We start from the raw sequence: 26,394 nt of genomic DNA on the forward strand, positions 1-26,394 counted from the left end.
CCTTAATAGAGTTGCCTGCTTCTATTTATTTGTTTGTTTGGATTAAGTGTTTGTTTTTAATTTGGTTTACTTAAATTTTGTTATTAGTCTTCACTTTAGAGTTTCTTCATTTCATCAACAGAGTGTTTATACTCCTGTTTTCAATCAATTAAAAAGATGAAAGCAGTGAATGGAGTTTCCTATTTTGGGTAAAGAAAGACTAAGTTATTTGAATCAACCATTTCTGAAAGCAACTGAGAAAGGAAGATACAAATATTAAAAAAAAAAAGACATCTTAAAGTTGGAAAAAATAGCAAGAGATTACCAGACAAAAATGAAGAGAAACCCCAAAACAGAGAGTACAGTGAAGCAAATGTTCAGTGAAGCTGCTTTTGCTATGAGAGATTTTGTTCATTCTCAGAAAATTTGAGCTTTCCTTTATATGGCCTATTGGGAAAAGGGGACAGATGTAAAAGCCCAGCAAATATATATAAGGTGTGAGTATACAGGAAACCCAATAAACTGGGATTCTAAAAGGCTGCACCTTTGGGACATGAAGTCTGAGTTACATTGTGGTTGTTCAGGGGATCTCAAGCCTTGGATTTACTTTAAGGTCATGTATTATGCACTTGGTGAAAGAAAATGAACCTCCTTTCTGGAGTAATCTACCTTCATCCAAGACTTCAAGTTATTCTTAGAAATATTTTTTCAAGTACTATTAGACACCTTAGAAAACAAAACACTAAGAATAAGAACTTGAAGAAACAACAGACAACAAAAACAGACTGCACAGGTGTCAGATGAGAATTAACCAACATTTAATATAGTACCATTATGCATATTATGGTTACAGAAATAACAAGGTAAATCTGGATTTATCTTCATGGAACAGGAAAACAAGATAGCTAATTTAAAAATGAGAAACAGAAACTCTAAAAATAAGAAATATAATAACTGGGAAAAATACAGTCTCAAAAGATGGATTTAACAACAGAGTAGATAGAATTAGTGAGCTGGAAAATACATTATAAGAAATTATCTAGAGGTCAGAACAAAAAATTTTTAGAAGATGGAATATACTGAAGAGAAGGAAGAAGACAGGGAGGATGTAGGAGAATATTTATATACATTTCATGTGAGTCCCAAGAAAAATGGCTGAGAATTTCCTGGAACTGATAAAAGACACCTATCTGCAGATTCAAATACTGTAGTGAAGCCTATGAAAGAGAAATAAACATAAATCCTTATCTAGACACAATATAGTGAAACTTCAGACAAAGTTTGTTGTCAAAATTGAAGGCAAAGAGAAAATCTAAGCTGGAGACAATATTACTTTGAAGGGAGTAATGAATAGACTTATCACCTTTTGTTTTTTAATACTACTCTTTTTAGAGCAGTTTGAAGTTCACAACTAAGTTGAGAGGAAGGTATGGAGATTTCCCATATACCCCATACTCCCATACATGCAGAGCCTCCCCCATTATCAACATTAATCATCAGAATGGTACCTTTGTTACCAAGGATAAACTACATTGACACATCATAATGAGCCAAAGTCCAAAGTGAACTTTCAGGTTCAATATTAGTATTGTACAGTCTATGGGTTTATGCAATGTATAATGACATTTATTCATCATTATCATACAGAGCATTTTCACTGTCCTAAACATCCATTGTTTTAATTTGCATTTCCCTGATGACATAAAGATGTGGAGCATCTTATCATATGTTTATTTGACATCTGCTTATCTTCTTTGGTCCATTTTTAAATCAGATTGTTTTCCTATAGTTGAGTTTTAGGAGTTCTTTGTCTATTTTGGATAACACTCCTTTCTTTTTTTTTTTTAAAAATTTTTTTTTCAATGTTTTTATTTTTTTTTATTTTTGGGACACAGAGAGACAGAGCATGAACGGGGGAGGGGCAGAGAGAGAGGGAGACACAGAATCGGAAACAGGCTCCAGGCTCTGAGCCATCAGCCCAGAGCCTGACGCGGGGCTCGAACTCACAGACCGGACCGCGAGATCGTGACCTGGCTGAAGTCGGACGCTTAACCGACTGCGCCACCCAGGCGCCCCAAACACTCCTTTCTTAGATGTGTCTTTTGCAAATATCTTCTTCAGTCTGTGGCTTGCCTTCTAATACTCTGGACATTATCTTTTGCAGAGATGAGGTTTTAAGTCCAGCTATGAATTCTATCTTTCATGGATCTTGCCTTTGGTGTTTTATATGTAGTATCTTACTTAAGAATTTATAGAATAAAAAAAATACAATAACATTGTAGTATGGTTGGGAGCAAAATGTGTTAAATATGTTAAGATGTGTTACTGAGTGAGTGTAGGGGAAAATGGAATGATGAAAAAATAATCCAAAATAACTTATAAAAGGGGGAGAGAAAGAAAGCACAGGCAGGAAAAGAGAAAGCAAAAAATAAGATAGTAGATTAAAAGTTAAATATATCAGTTGTTACAATAGATGTAAGTGGGCTAAACAATCAGTTTAAAATATAAATATATTGAAACTGAATTAATGAAATCCAGCTTTATATCATTTAAAAGATGCATATCTAAAGCATAAGGATACAGAAAGGTTAAAAGGAAAGGACAGTAAAAGTGTGTGGAAAAGAAAGCCGGTTTCTCCTAATTAATATCAGGCAAAGTAGACTTCAAGGTGTTGTAAACTTTCTAAGTCTAAAATTCTCTCTTGGCCAGCAAGAGAGTGGGATGCAAGATTAAAATATGAGTGATGGCTAATGTCTGAGAAAAGACAAGAGCCCCGAATAAGGGTCCTTGCTCCGTATTTATTAAGATCAGAAGGCTTATAAATGTGATGGACGTGCACAAAGAGACAATGAATCTGTGAACATTAACTCATGGGCATGAGGGAAAAGGGGGTTTTGAAGATATACAGTATTTGGGATTTGGGTCAATATAAACCAAAACCCTGGTGTTGGGCAGAGAGGCAGATGGTTGTTAATGGTAGACAGGAGGCACGGTGTCTGTTAATCTTAGCTAGCCTAGGGGATAAGACAGATAGGGCAAATAACCTCAGGGTTAACAAGGCACCTTTTCTTTTGCTAATATGCTTCCCTCTGGGCAGATTTACCCACAGCAAGGCGGTCTATAGCCCTATATACCTGTTCACCTAATTTGGTCCTTCCCTCTCATGAAAGCAGCTTTCTGCTATAATAGTAAATTGGGGGGCACTTTTGCCCCGAATGCCTGATCTTGCTTACCTCATATACCTTTGTATTGGGGGCCTTTGAGCCCCTCTCTATTCTGGGGCTTCCGCCCCTCCCTCTCTATTCTGGGGGCCCTTGCCCCTCCCTCTTTTATTCTGGGGTGCTTATCTTGTTTATCCACGCTTGGGTGTGAGCATCCTATGGCTTTGTAATTCCTTATGCCATTGGTGTAAGCCCAGGGAATATCTAAGCTTATTCCCCACACAAGGCAAAAATTATTACCAGAGTAATTTCATAATGATAAAATTTCAAATCACAAGACATAGCACTTTAAATTGCAATTTAAGGGGCGCCTGGGTGGCGCAGTCGGTTAAGCGTCCGACTTCAGCCAGGTCACGATCTCGCGGTCTGGGAGTTCAAGCCCCGCGTCAGGCTCTGGGCTGATGGCTCAGAGCCTGGAGCCTGTTTCCGATTCTGTGTCTCCCTCTCTCTCTGGCCCTCCCCCGTTCATGCTCTGTCTCTCTCTGTCCCAAAAATAAATAAACGTTGAAAAAAAAAATTAAAAAAAAAAAAATAAATTGCAATTTAAAATTTTATTTGTATATCCCTAGTAATTTAGCCTTAACATATATGATACAAAATTGACAAAACTACAAAGAATGATAGATGAATCCATAGAGCGAAGTTGTGGTAATTGACAGAATACAAACACACAAAAAAATCATTAAGGATGCAGATCACTTGAATATACTTAATCCAAACCTAATAAACATATATAGACCATTATGCTCCCAAAATGCAGTTTACATATTCCTTTAAGTACCCATAAAACATTTAAGATATTGATTATAGTGGATGATTAAGTTCATTTCAACAAATTTCAAAGAATTGAAATTATACAGGACATACCATATGACCACAGTAGAAACAGTCTAGAATTCAGTAATAATAGATAAGTAGAAAATTCCATCCTGGAATTCATTCAGTTTCTAAAATAAGCCAAGTTAATTTCCACCTTTGCCTGGAAATTTTTTTTCTATCACTCTTCCCCTATTAGCTTCTCTCAGCCTTTGGTCTCAGTTAAAATTTTATCTCTGTCCAGAGGTATTCTCTGATTAATCCAAAATGGCCTACTAGTTATTCAGTACCTCAGACTCTTGTTTGTTTTCTTAGTGTTACCTGACTTATTATTATTTGCCTGGTTACCCATCCTTGGGTCTCACTCTATATTGCAGATTCTGTGAGGGAAAGATCTGTGTCTGTTCTCTGCTGTTTGCAGTGCTTAGCACAGTGTCTGGCATATAGTAGCTACTTAAGAAGTATTTATTGAGTGAGTGAATGAGAATGAACATTTCCATAATTTCCTTCTAAATACATGGTGGTGAGGAGGAATATAGCAATACACATGATAGCATCTTTGAAGGCATGAAAGATTATTGGAAGCTCTTTCACTTCTTAATTCCAGAGGCTTTTGCAAGGAATGTAATCAGATTTTGACAAGTGTTTGAGAAGTGTTTTAAGTTTGGGGGTAATTGAATTCTTATTTCCAGACTTAATGTCGTTAACATTTTAACCTCCATGTTTCATTTAGCATAGCTGTAGAAAATTTTACTTAATTACCTCCTAAATGAGGAAAATTGTCTGAAAATAGGAAAATGTATTTCAACAAATATTTTGTCCCAAAATACAAGCACAGCTGTATTTAATTAGGCTCCATATCAAGTCTTACAGTGTACTTGAATTCTGTCTCCCTTTCAGCCTCTGTCCTTCCCACCCTTTTCTTCGTCCTCTCCCTTGTCCTCCGCTTCCATGACTTTTATTACTTTTTTTGAAGTTATAAACATAAGTAAATTATTTAGAAGTTAAGAAAAACCACTGGAAATAGAGCTGTAGGTTTCTGATGTTATCCTTAATTATAGTGTAAGAATAAAATAGTTTGGGCCAGATTCTTATAGTAACATACTGTGAGTCACTCTCTGATGTTGTCCAAGATGGAGATTTGAATTGAAATCCCACTGAATTGACTAGTTGGGTTAATCTACACAGTGATTCGCAACCCTGATCATACATTGGAATCACCTGGATGCTCTTAAAAACCACTGATGCCCAGGCCACTCTCCTAGAGATTCTGATTTAATTGGTCTGGGTTCCACACGTTGGTATTTTCAATAATCTTCTTAGGTGATTCTTATATGCAAGCAGGGTTAATAGTGATCTACAATTTTGCTGCTCAAACTGTGATCACTGGACTAGCTGCATCTGTATCACCTAGAGGCAGGTTACACGCGCAGAATCTCAGCCCCTACCCCAGAATTACCCAATCAGGATCTTCACTTAAATAGGATCTCCAGATGAAGTGAGAAGCACTCATCCACAATTTCCACTGGCTTTGTTGAAAAAAACAAATCAACTGAACTTGGGTTAAGTCTGTACACTTATGCTCCCAAACATGATTCTCATGCTAATGAAGAGGTAGGTGTTACCAAATCTGTTTATGTCAGTTGTATTTGTCTTGCAGTTGTAATATTATTGAATTGCTGTAAGTAATATATAATATATAAATCAGTGAAATATGAATGTGAAAAGAAATGTTTTCTTTAAATAAAAAGTGAGTTGAGTGCTTTGAAAAAAGCTGCTAAACTCAAACTACTAAAAAATATACTCTTCAATTAGATGTCAGTAAGACAACTGTAAAATATTGTGGAATAGGATTAGAATGATCCCTCTTTAGATTGCTTGGCAAGGATCTTAGTCCACTTAAAAAAATTAGAAATTATAGGTAGTCCTGTTTTATTTATATAACCAAGTATGCAATGAAGCACAATCAAAGAATCTATACTAAAGAAATATGTTGTACTTCAAAACCTTGGGTTTGTGTTTTAAATTACAATGTTTAGGGTACGTATGTATTGTTGTCTGTGACTTCTCACGTTAACTGATTTCTTTCAAACAATGGATCAAATAACTATCCAAATAACATAGGGTAAAAAGGCTTCTACTGAATATCTGTGTGACTGTCCTATTTGAATATTAATTGTATTATTCTCTTTCCGAGTTTTTTTTTTTTGGTTGTTGTTGTTGTTGTTTTTGTCTGCATAGCAAAATAGTTTTCAAGCTTAGCTGTGTCTGGACAGCTTTTTTTTTTTTTTTTTTTTTTTTTTTTTTTTTTTTTTTTCAACGTTTATTTATTTTTGGGATAGAGAGAGACAGAGCATGAACGGGGGAGGGGCAGAGAGAGAGGGAGACACAGAATCGGAAACAGGCTCCAGGTTCTGAGCCATCAGCCCAGAGCCCGACGCGGGGCTCGAACTCACGGACCGCGAGATCGTGACCTGGCTGAAGTCGGACGCTTAACCGACTGCGCCACCCAGGAGCCCCAGGACAGCTTTTAAAAATAAAGAGGCCTCGGGGCACCTGGGTGGCTCAGTCGGTTGAGCGTCCGACTTTGGCTCAGGTCATGATCTCACAGCTCGTGAGTTCGAGCCCTGCGTCGGGCTCTGTGCTGACAGCTCAGAGCCTGGAGCCTGCTTCTGCTTCTGTGTCTCCCTCTCTCTCTGCCCCTAACCCACTCGCATTCTGTCTCTGTCTCTGTCAAAAATAAATAAACATTAAAAAAAAATAAAATAAAGAGGCCAGGTCCTACACTTAGAGATTATTTGTAATTGGTCTGGCATGCAGCTGGGGCATAGAGTTTTAATGTTCTTCAAGTGATTTTAATATGCATCCACAGTTGAGAACTGTTGGCCTAACAGGTTGGGAGCATATAAATTGGTTATAAAATCAATTTATAATAAATCAGTTCCAGCTTATATAGGTATTCTGAGTAGATGTCCATTAGGATCTGGGTACTAAGTATATTATTATGATTATTATTCTATTTTATTCTCTGAATGTATCATGAGTACTCTTACCCTGACTTAAATCATATTAAAACATTTCAGTGCTGATTTTTGCATGCTTCTCCACTGAGAAGCATTTCCAGTTATGCTCTTCTAAGACGTTGTTCTCCCTTTCTGTTCCCACACTACCTCAGAGTTGCATGGAGTTATTTGTGCCTGTGCTCATCTGTTTCCCATCCTTGGCTAAATGCAGCTGGGAGACAGGAAGGCATCTGCCTAGTACAGCCCTTGGCGGACAGTAGGTTACCATAAATCCTCCTTTCCACCAGGTGTTGCCTTTCTTGCTGCAAAACTCTTTCTGAAAATATTTTGTTTCTCTAGTTTAGCATTTTGTTGCTTTCTGCTTTCCTTTCTCCTGCTCCATCTCAAGTATACTTTTAAATGTTTCTGTCCTCTGCTGCTTCCTCTACTCCCTCCTTCTTCCTCATTGTGCTGCCTCTTCTGCATTTCTGGTACATGGAGTTGGCTCCCTTTAACCTTGAGTTTCTCCTATTCCCTTGGCTCACATTCTTCACATTATGGAAGGAGTTATTAATACACCTCTCAGAAAAGTGCGTTTAAAATATGTCCTCCTTAAAGAGCTACCCCCCTCAACACTTTGCCTCTTTGTTTTGTGTGTACACAAGAGGTTAAGACTGCACAGTCCCTGTTTCAGGGTCTTTACTCGTAATCTCTTAATTGAGCACAGATGTGTGGTTTATATGAAAACGGTCCTGCTTTACAACACACAAAGCATTTATGTTCAACATCTCACTATAATATTGAAACAACATGTATCTCAAAGGTGTCAGTCATCTGGAAAAATGTTTTCCGAAAGTTAAACCAAAGATTAGGTGTTCAAGTTTTGACTGAGTTCACTGGATGTTTGGTGGTAAGGAAAGATACACAGAAGGACTGTCAGATGAATTCTAGTCCTGGCTTTGAAACTGACAATGTGTGAACTTTTCCTTATTATAGTTTACATTATGTTTTCTTTGTAAAGTGATAAAACCTGTTGCCTCATGTGTATTCATGCTGTCATTTTCACAGTTTGCGTGTACTGATGCAAATTCTATATTTTTCTCCAAGTTTTACCTCTGCTCATTACATTTATTTTTCTTATCCCCAGAAGACTAAATGAATTGATTACAGTGTCTTTTTAAAAGACTCCGTTGTGTGGTATTTAAGCCAGGATCAAGAGTAAGGCTACCTAAATGAAATGAAGTTCAGAATATATGTCACTTGCAATTTAAATTGGTAAAATTAAATTAGAGAAAAAAAGCACTGACTCCTTCCTTCCAGCTATACACTTGACCTTTTTCTATTATCTTCAAATATCCCATTCTTGTTTTCCCAGTATATAGCCCCATAACCCAAAGGCTGATTTGGACAGGGTGCTAGAATTTTTGCTTTTGTTCTATTCTGGTAGTTATTTTTATCCTTTGCCTCCTAACCCCTCACTACTGCTAGATTTATGGTGTTTCAGGGTCGTTCTCTTTTTGGAAGAATAGGCTACTGACCTAAATTAAGGCCCCCTAGGAGAAACGCTCTCTGATCCTTTAGAAGCCCAAGGACATGATATATATAAAACAGGACAGGAGGGTTGCACGACTACTCTCAGGATCTCATTTCCTAAACTCTAATATTAGTTTTGCAAACAACTAAATTCCCAAACAATTAATGAGATTTAGCTAAAGGAAGCGATCATGTATAATTAATGAATTTGTGAATTATTTAAACCCTCTGAAATTCTGATCGTCTTAAATAGCATTGGCTCCTAAAAATTGGCTTTATGGAGAGGAAGGAGAAGTTCTGTCATCAAAGTGTCCACGCTGACTTCGGTCATACATGTTACCTGGTATTCTTCACGTTAATAAGTTACTGCTCTGGCAGGAGCCAGCTGTTCTTTCATTGGCTGGTAGGCAGAGCTGCTCTCCTTTCAGACGCTTCAGCTCCGTTGCAGTGGAAAGCAAGCTGCCATTTCACAAAAAGGGCAAAATACTTCTGTGAGACTCGATTTATAGAATATGAGAAAGAGGCAAAATCAAAGGATAAGGCCAAATGTAAAGAGAAGTGTGAAGATCAAAGAGGTCCAATGCACTTGTTTTCAGGCTTTTCATCAAACAGTAAGCTGGAAGAGAACTTACCAAGAAATTCAACAAACCCGTAGAGTTTATTATGCAAGGCCAGTGCCGGGTGCTGAATAAGATCCAAAGACAAAGAAGACACTGTCCCTGTCCTCATGTAGGAAAGATTAAAAAAAGTGTGTAACTAACTAGAACAGAAAAGGAAAAGTGTGTTCAGTGCTCTAATAGAGATTTAAGCATTGTAGAGGAGGGAAAAATTAATTTTAGCAGTCAGTGCTCAAGACTTTCATTACAACCCTATTGTTAAGAAAGGACTCCAAGTGAGTCCAGATGACAAAAAGAAGATTGTGGGCTGGAGAAATGCAGCATGGCTGATTGGAGTCTTTGAAGAATACTGAAACACTTTTACATTTTATTTTTGCTTGACTCCATAGAACCTTAGCCTGCCTCGTGAATGCATTTATGGTACATTCTTTTTAAATAGCTATAGTAAAAATACAAATATACATAATTATAGTTAATGAGATATTTTCTCATCCAGCAGCTTTGATTTGTATATCACCAACAAATAACTATCATGTTGGCCCAGAATAGATAACTGGCATTGTACATGGGATGTTTCAGAGTCCTCCCAGAGGAGATCAAGATTTCAAAGAAAACCTTATAAAAACCACTACTTTATACAACTCTGCCCTGAATAGACAGCTTAAACAATCTAAAGACCACTGATACCTGGTGTTTTCAAAGAGAAGTTTAAAGAAATCAGAAGTCTCATTTCTCATCTAAGTGAATTATGCTGGTTTTCTTCTTGGTATCTGTAACTTTTATTTTGTTTTTTTATTTTTATTTTTTTTAATGTTTATTTATTTTTGAGACAGAGAGAGACAGAGCATGAATGGGGGAGGGTCAGAGACAGAGGGAGACACAGAATCTGAAGCAGGCTCCAGGCTCTGAGCTGTCAGCCCAGAGCCCGACGTGGGGCTCGAACTCACGGACCGTGAGATCATGACCTGAGCCGAAGTCGGACGCTTAACCGACTGAGCCACCCAGGCGCCCCCCCTTTTTTTTTTTTTAATTTTTTTTTTTGTAACTTTTATTTTGTATTGGATCATTTTTAAAGGTGTTGATACCAACTGGGAATTTTAAAGTAGACTCCTATATGCCAATCTAGTAACAAAAAGGAAAAGCTAAATAAATAGTGAGCAAGGAAATATTTAGAAGTGAAATATGATATATTCTTTCAGTTTTTATATTCTAAAATATTTTTAAGATTTTTTATGTTTATTTTTGAAAAAGAGACAGAGCACAAATAGGGGAGGGGCAGAGAGAGAGAGAGAGAGAGAGACAGAGAGAAACACACAGAGTCTGAAGCAGGCTTCAGACTCTGAGCCGTCAGCACAGAGCCCAACGTGGGGCTCAAACTCAGAAACTGCAAGATCATGACCTGAGCCGAAATCGGACGCTTAACTAACTGAGCCACCCAGGTGCCCCTATTCTAAAATATATTTTAGGTGAATTTGGATCATTTTTTCTACAGAGGTTGGCAGAAGTTGATTTTAATCTCATTAGAGGGATCTGCATTTTCTCTCTGCATTAATGACCAGTAAATCGGGATTTTAATGTGTGACTTAGGACTTTGAGAGTTTTATTGGTTTCTTTCACTTATCCATTTCTCAATCTGTGCTATAAAACTTCTGTTCACTTTTTGCAACTAATGACTTTCAAATTTGCATCTGTACTAGTTCTTGTCTTCCTGTTTCTTTTTAATTGTTAAAATGGGGGGAAAATGAAGTGAAAATAATTCACTTTAATTGCTTTTGCAGATTCTATCATAAGTACAGTGCTAGTAATTATGTAATTAGTAATGTTTAATATAGCCTTGGTAAAACATGTGTACCATTTGTTATATCATTCTCTTGACTTTCCCCAAGTTCTAATTAATGTCCCCACCTATGGCTGAATAGGCAGTGCGTGGGATAATTCTGGGTGACATAATTCACATAAGCCATAATATGAATGCTGTCCCCTTGGAGTTATGCAAACAGCAGCATATACCAGGGTCACAGCAAATATGCATTTGAAATTGGTTAATATTAATAACTTAAGACTAGTTGCAGTGTTTTCATGGGGGCCTAGCTTCTTAGTCTGCAAGGTGATAGGCCTATATGAATGAATGAATATCCATCTTCCTCCAAACTTCTGATCTTAAAAATATGCATGTAATATACACAATAAAGCACTTAGCATAGATATTTGAAAAATGTAGCCTTATTAATAAAATTCTACTTGAAGCTGGTAAATAATTCGGAACGTAAGAATCCAGAGTTATGTCACAAGAACCTTAATGCTATATGTGTATACACACACACACACACACACACACACACACCCCAAAGCCAGGAAAGAATGAAGTCTCTGATTTGAACACATGAATGCAATTGAATTAAAGAAATCAATGCAGCAAAATGATCATTCCTTTGTTGTTTTATGGAAGTGGTTTCTATTACTTCATACTCTTTTGGGGAAGAGTAAGCAGCCAGATACAGTTCAGTTAGGAATTCTAGAGATGTTTTCTTTTTTCTTTTCTTTTTTTCTTTTTCTTTTTTCTTTTTTTTTTTTTTTTTTTTTTTTTTTTTTTTTTTTTTTTTTTTTTTTACAGTATTGTGGTAGCCACAGTGATTATGATCTCCAAAGCTCTGTCTCTAATGCTTGCAGGGGCTGGCCTTGGTCAAAATCCAGGCATAGCCCTCATCTGCTTTCCCACCTCTCCTTTGACACTTGGTTAGTTCAAGTGCTTACTTAGTTCCTTCATCTTGCCTTCTGCTTGCCTGTGGACCTCATTTTGAGAAGCTACCTCATTTTTCCTTAAAGTGGATCTGCATTTTTTTTAAATGTCTCTATTTTTCTCTTCAAATTTATTTGCTCTCTGTTCCACTCTCTCATGCTTTTCTAAGCAAGCTACCCTTGTAAATGAGACCTCCTCATGGTTGAAAGTGAATTAGTATGATAGCCACGTGTGCTGGTTGCTGGTCATTCCCAGGTGCCTCATTATCCCACTTCCATTCCCTCTCCTTCCCTGCCCTGCTCTGTGCCCCAGGAGCCTGCTGCATTGCCTTGGTATCCTTGCCAATAGGCTTTGGATAGGCTTTGCCAATGGGATGCACTGGCAGGAAATTAGAGGGCAGGAGGAGAGAGAGTTGGCCACATTTCTTCCCTGTTCCTTCCCTGCACAAGGCAGCATTTCTGGCAATAGCTGTGTCTCTCTTGATTATGGTTCCCTCTAGGCATCTCTCCCCCATAACGCTGACCGAGACTAGGCTCCAGTAAAACCCAGTCCCTGCCCTTGTTCCTCAGCCCTATGGTGGTGATAACTTCACGCTATTGCCAGTCTTGAGTCCTTCACCAGCCCATTTGTTTCCTTTTGTCCTCTTGCAGAAGTTCACCAGTCTCCTGTGTTTACATATGACTTGTGAATTTCTCAAGTATAGGACTTCAATTTGTCTTTTATTATAGTTAGCTGTGGATGAGTCTGTCTGCCCTACTGAATAGTAAGGGCATGCATCATGTCTCATTCCTCTCTGAGTTTTAGTTACCTAGCAGACTGCCTGGCATACACTAAGAGCTCAGTACATATCTGTTAAAAGTATTAATAAATTAATATGACTTTTACTCCTTCAACTTATTCCTAAGTCCCAGAGACTTCCTCATGGCTTTTCCAGGACTCCTTGAAGTAGTTTTAGGAAAGATTATAAAATTTCTATGTTTCTTAACATTTTTCCGCTAAAGAACCCGGAGAAATATATATACCATGATGGCCTTACTAGGTAAGGCCACAGCAACTGATCAATAAAGAAGGCAAAAATCACTCACTTTGGGTTCTCCCTAAGCCAAGTTCACCCTGTTTGTGCTCGTTGCTTGAAAGGAAATGAAGCAATTGTGATCTCATTCATTATTGGGCTTTCTCCCTTTGCCAGGCTCCATTTGGTGCCCTATTGTCCCACAAGGTGCCTATTTGAGTCTTTTGAATTAAGAGTTTACAACAGAAGCTGCATCTGCTCTACATGAATATTAAAGTATCATAAGACTTTGTATACAGAGAACTTACCCTTGTGTTTTTTACAGTTTCCTTTCCCTTCTGTTCTAAGACTTGGAATATCATTTTTTTTTTCCCAACATACCCTTGGACTTGAATGGGCTGCACTTATCAAGTCATATAATAAAATAGGCTTAGAAACCTTCAAATGGCAAGTACTTAATAGAAGTAAGGAGGTTTTATTTTTTCTCGTGATCATACAAAATGTGGTACTTATTAAGTATCATTGCACACACACTAGGGCAGAACTTGGTGTTTTGAGGTTACTGGATCTCATAAGAAAAAAAGCACAGTTAAAAATTATATGTTGAACAGATAGATCTTACAGTCAATCAGGTTCTGTAAGTAAATGCACATGCTATTTTAATTCATAATATGACAGATAGTATACAACTGACACCTCTCTAGTTTCATTTTGAATTTTCCTAAGTGTGTAAGCTTTAGCCAGCCTTTAAGTCACATAATTTATGCAAGTAAGTTATATTCTTTTCTAGCATGCTCCAAAAATTCAAAATCAATTCACTGGTGGTATATATTATGTAATGAAATTATGTAGTGAAATATATTATGTAGTGAAAAGCTGAGTAAGGGGATCAGTTGAAGATAGCATTTTAACAACACAAATGCTTTCCATTAAATGTGCAGCTTCTAAATAATTGGTTAAGTTTTCACTGAAGATGTAGGTTGCTTTACATTTTAAATGAGTATTTGTACAACCATGTATATATTTAATATTAATAAAATTTATCTAATTTCTTTGTTACCAATTATAGGCAACTTGGTACTCTTTTACAATAATGATGCAAAAATCATATTTATTAAAGCAAAGTGCTAAAATAACTTGATACTTTTAAAGGTTATAGGGATATGTGAATTATGAAGAGAGACTTTCTTCAAATTCACGCAAAGGAATTAAAAGAAAATGTACACATGTCTGTACAGTTAAAATTAAAAATTGGATTTAATAAACAAGGTCAACAAACTGCTGGAGTCTTTTCTTATCAGATGATCCATTCCACTGGTCTTTTTCTAGAATTTATGGAGCTCCATAGCATCCACAGTATCGAGTGCCCTATCAAAAAAGAAAAAAGAAAACAAAAGAAAAACAATATATAATTGCAAAAACAAAAGTTAGTTCAGAGTCTGATAAAGGGGTTTAAGCCAGAGGGGGATTCTGAAAGTTTGGTTTCATTAGTTCCAGGGTAGCTGTCTCTAGGTGATGAATTAACATAACTGGTATGAAACCTTCATTTCAAAACAAGCAATTTCTGTTGACGAAACATTTATATGAATTGAAAGTATTTTGGAAGTCTCAAAAATTTGGTAATTTCTATGTATTTTCACTAATTACAAATTTTTTCCTATTGAATCTGAAGTTCTAGTAACATTTTAGCTAACTGTGATGGAAACAAAGCAGACCTAGATTAAGATTTTTCAGCATCTTAAGTCGGGTGCCCTAACCTACATACATTTACAAATTAAATAGTGCTAACCCATAAAATATAAAACTTAATGTATGTGCAGAAGTTAAAATAGCTGCCTTTAAAATTTTATTTTAGAATTCTGTGATGGTATATAAAAAATGCACTTTTCTCATATTTGTATTTTGCCATGATTTGTAGCTGCTTCAAGCACCTGCTTGATATCCCCTAAGTGGAGCATCATCTAGCAGGCATGAGTCAACTCTCGTGTTTTCAGAGTCTACTTCTGACTTGTCATTGTCCTTATCTTTTTGTTCCTTATTTTACTCTCTGAACTTAATGGACATAACAATAACTGGGTCCTACATATGCCTTATGTTTAGATTGAATTTAGGTTTTTGGTCATTCAGCCACTTTGAAAAGGCTTAAGACCATGTGAAATATGATATGAACACCTCCCAACTATTTTTCCAAAAGAAAAATTAAAAATAAATATATATGTATTTTCTATTCCAAAGCAATATGCCAGTTTCAAGGACGGACCTACTTTGAAGGAGAAAGAAATACAGTTTATTCCTCTTCTGGAGTGTGTGTTCTCTATGAATGTAAGGTAAGGAAACTCCTCTTTATTATGTAAACTCAGTGAATATTTCTGTAGAACCTCACCCTTGTAATATCTTGAAAACCTCTAAGGCAAAGAAAAAAATTAAGATAATAATTATAATTCAAATAGAAATTCTCATTATTTTTGCAAACATATAAATGAATGGCTATAAAATAATTTCCCCACTAAACAAAAAATGCTGTTTTGTCCAATTAACGTTTTATGAAGTTGTCTTATTTTTCCAAATTCAAACTCCCTCCTGTGAAGAAAATGTAGATAAAGTTAGACTCAGCCTGTTGTCACTCATGGTTTTTGACCCATGTGGCAAATATCACTTAGTTGAGTGGAAAATCATAAAAATTACCTAATTAAAATTAGCTTTGGATGCAGATAAGACTGATATTGTTCTTAATCCCTTTGGTAAGAATATTTTAAGTGATTAGAAGGGGAATTCTTTATAAATTTACTGCCATGGTCTTAAGTATGCTTCTGAAGCAAATGTCATTCTTTTTATCACTGCTGCTTGACCTACTATCTGAAAAAGTAAATAGGGTTTCATAAAACTTTTCATTTTTGCTTTTTTATAATGTTATATTTCTTGACATAAGGTTATATTTCAAGCGATATTCCAGCTGAAGGAAACTGCATATACAGTATCTGCCTTAGGGTTCCCTTTACATTTGATCCTTAATTTTTTTCTTTCAATGCTTCCTGTACATGTTTTTTGGGGGTGATTTAGTATGCACAGATTATCTAGAAAATGAAGATGCTGTTGGCACCACTGATAAACTGTGAGCATGTATATGATTATTCAGTGTTAGGGAAAGGAAAATCCTAAGAATTTTGCCAAGATAAATTGAAAGAAGCCAGCTATATACTTCATGCATCTTAGGTTAGAAGTCCTCTGGGATAAGCAAGGAGGAAACATAAAAGAGGCAAGACTGTGACAGATTTGATTTCCAGAATGAGAGGTCAGATTTCTTCATTCCCATTATAATGTACTTTAGCCACTTCTTTTGGCTTTAAGCTGGCTTTCCTGTAGTTAATAGGTCCCCATTTTAAAGACAAGGGAGCTAAGGTATATGGACATTAACATGAAGTACTGATCCTGTATGTCTTTTTTTTTTTAAATTTTTTAAGTTTATTTATTTATTTTGAGAGAGGGAGAGAGAGAAAGAGAGAGAGAGAGAACAGAGAAGGGGCAGAGAGAGAGAGACAGAGAGAATCCCAAACATGCTCCATGCTGCCAGTGCCGAGCCCGACGTTGGGCTTCAACCCACTAACTGTGAGATCATGACATGAGTCGATGTCGAGTCAGACACTTAACCGACTGAGCCACCCAGGCACCCCAACCCTGTATTTTAAGATGGATTTTCCCCTGTTAGCATCCCTACACCCAACACTGTTTTGAGTGAAGTAGGTCCCACTATAAATACAAGGATTGGAAGACTTTGAGATCTAGTAATTCCAAATAAAGAAAAGGGAATTGGAGAAAAGTTACTTCAAGGAAAGTAGAAAATGTTTCTCAGCTGGTTTCTACTGGTAAATTCTAACTTTGAAACATCAGCTCTAAATTTAAAAATCTTGAGGCATTTGAAACTTCTCAATGTGTGTGTGTGTGTGCATGTGTGCGTGTGTGTGTATTCTTTTCATCTGATCACTGTGTTTTATAATACTGATAATTATGGCTTAGAAAGTTACTGAAATTGTTGGCAATTTGATTTTAAGATAGCTATAAAATGATTTCATTTAAATTGGGTTATTGAGAAGTCTGTATATAAACAACTCTGGAAATGCCTATACTCTGAATGTAAATACTGAGTGAATGGACAAATGTTACCTTTAAAAAAATTTTTTTTAACATTTATTCATTTTTGATAGAGACAGAGTGAGAGCAGGGGAGGGGCAGAGAGAGAGGGAGACACAGAATCTGAAGCAGGCTCCAGGCTCTGAGCTGTCAGCACAGAGCCCGACGCAGGGCTCGAACCCATGAACCGTGAGATCATGACCTGAGCCAAAGTCAGGCGCTTAACCGACTGAGCCACCCATGCACCCTAAATGTTACCTTTTATTTACTCAAACAAAAGGCATCATTTCCTACCCTCTAATGATGTGCTGTCCAATAGAAATATAGAAGCCACAAATAATCATTTTTATTAGGCTAATTTTTCTATATTTAACCCCATATATCCAAAATATTAGCATTTAATATGTAATCAAAATTATTAATGAAATACTGCACATTATTTTGTCATACTAATCCTTCAAATCTTGTATTTTATGTTTACAGTATTCAAGAGCTCCATGTAGCTAGTGGCTATTGATTGTATGGCACAGCTGTACCAGATTATCATAAGTTTCTGCAGTCCTTGACTAAACTCTTTACACTAAGAACTTCCATTGTTTCTTCTCCCTTTGGGCCCTGTAGTTTCTGTATTTATATCTTTACATAATTGACAGCTCTCTCAAGCTTTTGTTTTCTGGGCTGTCAAGGTTAGTCCTTGATTGTTCCTGTATTTTCAGTTTTGTGGCCTTGAAAGTATGTCCTGGGCGTCTATGACTTTAATAGTTAATCCCAGAAAACATTATGGTTCTGAAAATAAGATTCCCAAAGTGGACATTATTGTCAAACCAAAGGAAGACTAGCATTTGACACCTCTGTATACATGTCTCCTACTACTTTCTCTTCTTTGTGAGTGTAGTTGACATGTACTATCATATCAGTTTCAGGTATGTAACATAGTGATTTGACAATTATATACACTATGAAATGTTCACCACGATAAGTTTAGTTATCATCTGTCCCCATACAATGTTATTACAATATTATTGACTGTATTCCTTATGCTGTATTTTTCACCCATGCGACTTATTTATGTTATAACTAGAAATTTGTACCTCTTAATCTCCTTTAACTATTTTGCCCATCCCCTGACCCCCTCTGTTCTAGCAACCACCAGTTTGTTTTCTGTATTAGTCTATTTCTGTTTTTGTTTATTTTGTTTTTAGGTTCCACATGTGAGTGAAATCATATGGTATTTGTCTTTTCTGTCTGACGTTTCACTTAGCACCATATTCTCTAGGTCCGACCATGTTGTCATGAATGGCAAGATTTCATTCTTTTTTATGGCTAAATAATATTCCATTGTCTGTCTTTCTGTCTCACATCTTCTTTATCCATTCATCTATCAATGTACACTTATGTTGCCTCCATATTTTGACTATTGTAAATAATGCTGCAGTAAGCATCAGGGTGCATATGTCTTTTTGAATTAGTGTTTTTGGTTTTTTTTGAGGAAAAAAAACCCAGAAGTAGAATTACAGGGTTGTATGGTCTGGCCATTTTCTTAATAGGATCATTTTCAAATCATTATAATCTCTTTTTTATAGATACTACAGGAAGAGGAGATGTTGAAATGAGTACTTCTTCTGTAAGAGTAGTACTTAATAGAAATGACATCTAAAAATCTAACTAAGCTTTTGAACAGTATTAAAATGGAAGCCTACAAGTTCCAACAGTTATTTTATTACTTATATGCTGCTATAGTTGATGACTGTATCTCTTTGTTCTTAAGAGATAGGAGGTTGACAGTACAGAAGCCAACCAAATTCTGCCTTCTTTTTCTCTATACCAAAATCGCCTGTGAGAATCTCTTCATAACAGTTTGGAAAACTTTGGAAGAGGATATTGAAACGGCTCAGTTTTTACTTATTGATTTATTTATTTTTCACAGTGAGCTTCTGATCTAATTTAAGCTGTATTTGTACCACAGTTGTCATCTGGATGTGCAAATGTGTTGTAAAACTAAAAGAAATTTTCAGGATTCCCTAGATGTTTGACAAATTGTTTATATGGCTGCAATGTAGTATGCTCCTATTCCAAGAGCTGCTTATCCATTTTAAAGGATTTCCAATTACGATTTAATGTTAATTTGTGAGTGAGCCTGTGACCTGTGCAAAGTTGTCAGGAGGAAAATTTTACTCCTGTGTAAGCAGAGTCCTCTAAGATGCTGGACCTGGGAACTTCTTAGTAAGTCCTAATCCAGAAGTTTCAAGCATTTATTCTCTGTGTCTAATAGGACCAAACCATGAAGCTGGTTGAAAGTTCAGGCTGTCCTGCTTTGGATTGTCCAGAGTCTCATCAGATTACCTTGTCTCATAGCTGTTGCAAAGTTTGTAAAGGTAAGACATTTTTGTAAAGTAAGATCCATGAGCATGAGTCATTGTTGGAATCAAGTTTAACTGACATGAAATAAAAATTTTTATAAGCAAGTTATTTCCAAAGAATAACAGTATTTCCTTAAATTATTTCCCAATTTAGTAGACAGTAGGTAGTCACAGAATATTTATTATGATTGTTGAATTAAAATCAAGGTGTTTCCATACATCTTTGCTATGTGTCTTATACCTATCTCAGGTTCTGGGTCTTTGAATTTCTCTCTGTGTGCTGGTTCTGAGTCAGCATGACACTGCTGGAGAAATTGACACAACAGGGCTGAGATATTTTATTAGTCTTCTTTTTCCTTTCTTTCTCTTTTTTCTTTTTGTTTTTCATTTGGTTGTTTTTTTGTTGTTGTTTACTCTTTCTCTTTTGTTTATTTTTGTAATTGACTTTGCATAATTTTTTAAAGGTGTTTATTTTGAGATAGAAAGTGAGTATACAGGTGTAAGCAGGGGAGGGGCAGAGAGAAAGGGAGAGACAGAATCCCAAGCGGGCTTTGGACTGTTGAGTGCAGAGTCCGACACAGGGCTCAAACTCACGAACTGTGAGATCATGACCTGAGCCAAAATCAAGAGTTAGACGCTTAACCAACTGAGCCACCCAGGCATCCCACTCATGGACACCTATGCTCCTCAAAAGTGTGAGGCCATCAGACATGCATTGCTCATTCTGTGTTGCCTCTGTGGTGATAAGCCTAGGACCAATAAGTAGAAAGGGCTTAGATTTTCAGTTAACTATAAAGAAAAAAGTAAAATTTGATCTATTCATACATGCAGTGGGTTGCCTCAGGAGTCAGTGAGTTTCCCATCACTAACTTAATATTCTATGCTAAGTTCTAAAACTTGGTATTTTATTGTAGATTCAAAAATTAAACTAAAAGATTGATGTGCAGTTCTTTAAGATCCTTACCAGTAGCAAGATTATATGTTCCTTTCTGTACATGTCTTCCTTGATTTATGATGTGGCTATGTGTCTGTAACCCCATAAGTTGAAAATATTTTGTCAAAAATGCATTTGAATACATCTCACCTATTGAATATCATAGGTTAGCCTTGCCTATAGTCATTGTCCTCAAAACACTGAAAGGCATACCTCATTTTATTATGCTTCACTTTATTGTACTTTGTAGATAATGTGTTTTTATAAATTGAAGTTTGTGGCTACACTATGTCTAGTGAGTCTCTTGGCTCTGTTTTTCCAACAGCATTTGCTCTCTTCATGTTTGTGTCACATTTTGGTAGATCTCACAATATCTCAAATTTTTTCATTATTATATTTGTTACGGTGATCTGTGATCAGTAATTACAACTTGCTGAAAGCTCAGAAGATGGCTAGCATTTTTCAGCAATGGGGCATTTAAAAATTAAGATACGTACATTTTTTAGACATAATTCTATTGCATAATTAATAGACTACAATATAGTGTAAATATAACTTTTCTATGCACCAGGAAACCAAGAATTTACTTGAATTGCTTTATTGAGATTTTTGCTATATTGAGGTGGCCTGGAACTGAACCCACAGTATCTCTGAGGTATGCCTGTACATTAGCTTACAGCTGGGAAAAATCCTCTAATACCAAACCTGTTTTATAATAAACTGTTGAATATCTCATGTAACTTATTGAAAGCTGTAATGGAAGTGAAAACACAATGGCTGTATGGATACAAGATGGTTGTATCAGTGGTTTACCCTTGTGATTACATGACTGACTTGGAGCTGTCATTCACTGGCCCTACCAGCCTCATGAGTGAGGATTGTACCATTTATCATTAGCCCAGGAAAAGATCAAAATTCAAAATTCAAAGTACAGTTTCTACTGGATGTATATCACTTTTGCTCATTATAAAGTTGCAAACTTACAAGCCAAACCATCCTAAGTCGGGTCTGTCTGTATTTTATTGAAATTATCATTTGTGAATCTCTCTCCTTTATTAGACTATGCACCATGAGAACAGGGCTAGCTCTTAATATTCACCTCTATATCCTTAACACCTAGTATGACACCTGGGATGTTGTAGATGCTCATAATTGATATAGTTGGTACTGTATAGGGTTCTGTCCTGTATGAGCTATTAGCTCTTTTTGAATAATGGCTTTTATGATGATGCAAAGGAAAGTTTAAATGGGGGGAGAAAAAGAAAAAGAAACTATAAAACATGTACCATTATATTTCTTTTATACCTTGTCTATTAAAAGCAGACATAATATCCCTGTCCCATTTTTTAAATTTTATTTTTATTTATTTTGAGAGAGAGACAAAGAGCAAGTGGGAGATGGGCAGAGAGAGAGAGGGAGAGAGAGAACCCCAATTAGGCCCCATACTGTCAGCACAGAACACGATGTGGGGCTCAATCTCATGAACCTTGAAATCCTGACCTGAGCTGAAACCAAGACTTGGACACTCAACCCACTGAGCCACCCAGGCCCCCATCTTTAACAGAGTGGTGCAGTTTTGTTTTGTTTTGTTTCCTTTTAGCTCTTTCATCCATTCATTCAATTAAGAGTGTTAAAGTCTCAGTTCTGTGAAAGGCTATTTGGGCATTTCAAAGTGGTTTAAGACTTCGTCTACCAAGTATTGGTCCACTTTCAAGTTTTCAAAACAGCTCTCAGCAGCTAAGGAACACTACTAAAAAAGATTATATCAAGTAGATAGAAAGGCCATTTCAGTTTTCATCTTCACATTGCCTGAGCCAGCATCTTGAACAGAGCATGTGTGGAACTTGATATGAATCAAGAATGCACATGGGGCTCCTGTGTGGCTCAGTTGGTTAAGCAACCGACTTAAGCTCAGGTCATGATCTCACAGTTCGTGAGTTTGAGCCCCATGTCAGGCTCTGTGCTGACAGCCTGCTTCAGATTCTGTGTCTCCCTCTCTCCCTCTCTGTCCCCCTCCTGCTCGCTCTCTGTCTGTCTCTCTCTCTCAAACATTAAAAAAAAAATTAAAAAAAAAAAAAAAGAATGCACATTCCACTCATTTGATTTGGGAGCTGGACGCACCCTGCAGCCTGACTAGAGTTTCTTTGGCAACCAAAGGTAGACTAAACCAGTGCTTCTCAAGTTTCAGTGTGCACCAGATGACATGGGGATCTTATTAAAATGTAGATCCTACTTCAGTGGGTCTGGCTCGGAGCCAAAAACACCTGTGTGTCTAATAAGCTCCCAGATGATACTGATATTACTGGTCAGTGAGACTACATTTGGAGTTGCTAGCTATTCCTGCATGCTAAATTGCCCCAAAGCTCAGTGGTTTAAAACAACAGCTATTATTTTATATTCTGCAATATTGTGTGTCAGGCATTTAGGCAGGTGATTCTTTTGAAACATGGTGTTAACTCGGGTCACTCAGCTAGGCTGGGCTAGAAGGTTCAAGATGGCCTCACTATACTCACTATACGCTAAGCATCTCAGTAGGGATGACAGGAAGACTGGGTACATCTGAAACCCTCTCCTTCTGCATGTAATCTCAGGACTTCTTAAATGGTGGTTTTGAGCTCTTAAAGACGAGGTCTGGAATTGACACAGCATCACTTCTACCATATTCCTCTGGTTGAAAGAGTTATAAGCCAGCCCAGAATCAAGAGGGGTGGGGGTAATAGACCCCATCATGATAAGAGTGTTAAAAATTTGTGGCCATCTTTAATCCCCTGGAAGTATCCAGGAGCTACTTAGAGATTTGGGAGGTAAACAGCCTCTCAAGAGGTCTAGAAATTAGACAAGGTTGGCTAGGACAAGATTTGAGTGAGTAGCTGAGATAAGGCCTTTCAGATATCAAAAGAAGACTTGATCACATCCATTTATTTATTTATTTATTTATTTTTATTTATTTATTTTTTTTTTAAATTTTTTTTTTCAACGTCCATTCACCTTTGGGACAGAGAGAGACAGAGCATGAACGGGCGAGGGGCAGAGAGAGAGGGAGACACAGAATCGGAAACAGGCTCCAGGCTCTGAGCCATCAGCCCAGAGCCCGACGCGGGGCTCGAACTCACGGACCGCAAGATCGTGACCTGGCTGAAGTCGGACGCCCAACCGACTGCGCCACCCAGGCGCCCCACATCCATTTATTTTTAACACAGCCCTGATATATTGCAAAAAACAAGTTAAGAAATGGAAATGCTAGCTACAAAAGTTGTTATATTTAAATTGTTTATAGTTTTAAAAATTAATGTGTTTACACAACACACTCAAAATACAGTGGTGAAATATACTGTGACCAACACCTCCTCCCCCTGAGATTCTAATATAATTGATCAGAAATGGAACCATGGTATCACCATTAAAACAAAATAAAACAAAACAACAACAAAAAACACCTCTCCTATTATTATTATTTTTTTTTTTTACACAGCCGTGATTGAGAACTACTAGCTTACATAATGCTGGAACTAAAATTGGACAAGTTGGTTCTTCTTGAAACATTAAGCACCATTTATAATAAATATTGCTTTAATTTCTGATTTCAAATATATAGAATAAACAAATGCGTTTCCTGGCATTCCCTGACTTTTAAACTAGAAAAAGTCAGGTTCTTAAGGCTTAAATTTTGAGTTAACACCTACTCATATGTTGTGACAAATGTATTTGTAATATAATTGGCCTCCAGTTTCCATGCCTGTCTGCCTAGTACTAAGGATGCTGCGTTCACATCTGAAAAAAGTCAGTTTTGCAATAATGGTCACTAAATATTCCCTGGGGGCAGAGCATGAGATGAAAGTGTTGGCCTTTCCACCAGAGGCTCAGCCAGTGCCAGAAACGAAGCTGTGCACCTAAATAAGACCCCAGATCTCTAGGCACCAAATCCAATCCAACCAAGACTGTTTTTTGGTACTCGGTAGCTGGGCATCTTATGTCATAGTAGCTCAGGAGCAGTGTAGCAGGACTGGTCTTTTCACTTTTTTCATGTTTGAGAACCTCTTCAAGGTTATAGCGAATTACAACATGACAGAGACTTGGTGATACAGTGAGGACTCTGACTCAGAAAGATACAGAAATTATATTATAGAATTTTTGTATCTGCATCTCTTTCTTTTTCCTCCTCCCTTGGCAACACCTTTCTCTGTTTGCAATACCAGTAAGTTCTCCTCCCTGGATGCCCCACTTTAATTTAGCATTTACTTCATCAAGTCCTATAAGTAGTAGGGACATCTATACGTAGAAGGTTCAGTGGGCGTAGATTTTCTCCCAACTTCTGGATAATACAGTTTCCCACATTATTCAATTATACCTTCATGATTCTTGTTGTATATGTATTACTAATAACATAATTTAGTTAATTTTCTTATATCTACTGTTAGTCACTCATTTTTCAAAAATTTAGCTTCATTCCAAACAATGGTATCCATAAAATAATGGCATTATTTGTTAGATTCACATATTTTTAATACACACTAAAAGAAATCCATTGCAAGTAGTGCTTTTTAAAAAGTATACATCTATGCACATGAAACATAATTTTGGAAAAATCACGATTATCCATCATCCTGCAAATATCTAAATAAGTTAGTAATCTTTTAGGTGTAAGTAATAAAACACCCAATCCAACTGATGTAGGCAAGAAATGGAAAATATGGGTCCTATGAGAAGCTTTTTACAGCTCTGCAATCCTGCTCCTTTGCCTAGGTGGATCTCTGTTTGTCTCTTCTGAAGTGGCTTTATTTTCAGGCTCCCTGTGTTTTCAGCTAGACCACTGACATTCTTATGCTCGCATCATTATGATACTGGAGTAGGTGAAAGAAAAACTTAGTATCTTCAGGAGTTGAACAAAAGTCCCATAATTGAGTTTTAATCATCTTCATTAGCCTGAACTGGGTCATATGCCCAGACCTGAAGGAACTAATGTGTCCAGGTCAGTGGGATGCATTGATTATCCTGAGGGGCGGTACAGTCCATCTTCCTGTCGGCACATGGGTTAACAATAGGGGTGAATGGTTCATCCAAACCAACCATGTGGGCTGTTTTTTCCCCCTACAAAAAGGAGAAATAGACCTAGTGGACAAAAACCACCTCAAAGTTTATTATCTTTCTCCTGATTATTATGTATAACCTTTTATGTATATTATTCTTACTCATAATCTTTTGTATTCACCCTTTCCTATTCAACCAGTTGTAGAGAAATGCATATTAATATTTTATAGAAAGATCTATACTTACCAAAAAACAGAGGACTTCATGTAAATTTGAGAAACTTATTAAAGGAATAGAAAGCTTGGTAGCTTTGAAGTTTAAGTCCGAAGTGGGAAATAAAAGCTAGATTGTATTAGATTAGATTAGATTAGATTAGATTAGATCCATCCATCTATAACAAATACTTGAATTTTCTTCTGTGATAAGTATCTCAATGTATTTGGCTAGCGGCTTATTGGTAATACTCTAGTTGCTTTAATTATTAACAAATACTGTGCTATTATGTTTTTACATAGATGATCTCATTTGAACTTTACATTTTGGCGAGGTAGATATCATCTTAATTTTACAGATGAGAAAAAGGTTTTAAAGGTTAATTACTTTACACAAGTAGTAATTTACACAGCTAGTGAGTAATAGAGATTTGGTTGTAAATCCAGGTCTTTCAACTCCAAAAGCCAAGCACATATGACTAGAAATGCAAGTGTGGAGGTAATAGGGCTGTGGGTTTTTGCCATCTTATACTGAGTTTTTGAAGTTATTACCTATAGTTTGGAAACAACCCACTTTAACTGAATCTGAATTTTCTACCTATCAATAGATAGTCTTTTGATACTGGCATTTGTATCTAAGCAGTAAAACAACCAATGGATTCAATTTGTTGAGAAAATAAATAAAAATATCTATCTGACATTGTTTAGAGTAAATTAGAATTTGACTGACAAAAGTTTTAGCTTTCACATCTCTGGGTTAATTAAAAACAAACAAACAAACATCTGATAAAAAGTAAAGGACTCCCTAGTTG

General features: G+C 36.6%; 1 protein-coding gene across 4 annotated transcripts in view; it reads left to right on the forward strand.

Moving 5' to 3' along the window:
- Positions 1 to 26,394, forward strand: part of NELL2 (neural EGFL like 2) — a 400,719-nt gene that overhangs the window by 188,582 nt on the left and 185,743 nt on the right. For all 4 annotated transcript variants that reach the window (XM_086713602.1, XM_025930858.2, XM_086713604.1 and 1 more), the window contains 2 exons: positions 15,156 to 15,247; positions 19,321 to 19,423. In XM_086713602.1, the coding sequence (XP_086569728.1) occupies positions 15,156 to 15,247; positions 19,321 to 19,423 (195 nt within the window). The remainder of the gene's footprint in view (positions 1 to 15,155; positions 15,248 to 19,320; positions 19,424 to 26,394) is intronic.

Source organism: Puma concolor, chromosome B4 (assembly GCF_028749965.1).
Source record: "Puma concolor isolate L17-30 chromosome B4, mPumCon1.1.hap2, whole genome shotgun sequence".
NCBI classification, from domain to species: domain Eukaryota; kingdom Metazoa; phylum Chordata; class Mammalia; order Carnivora; family Felidae; genus Puma; species Puma concolor.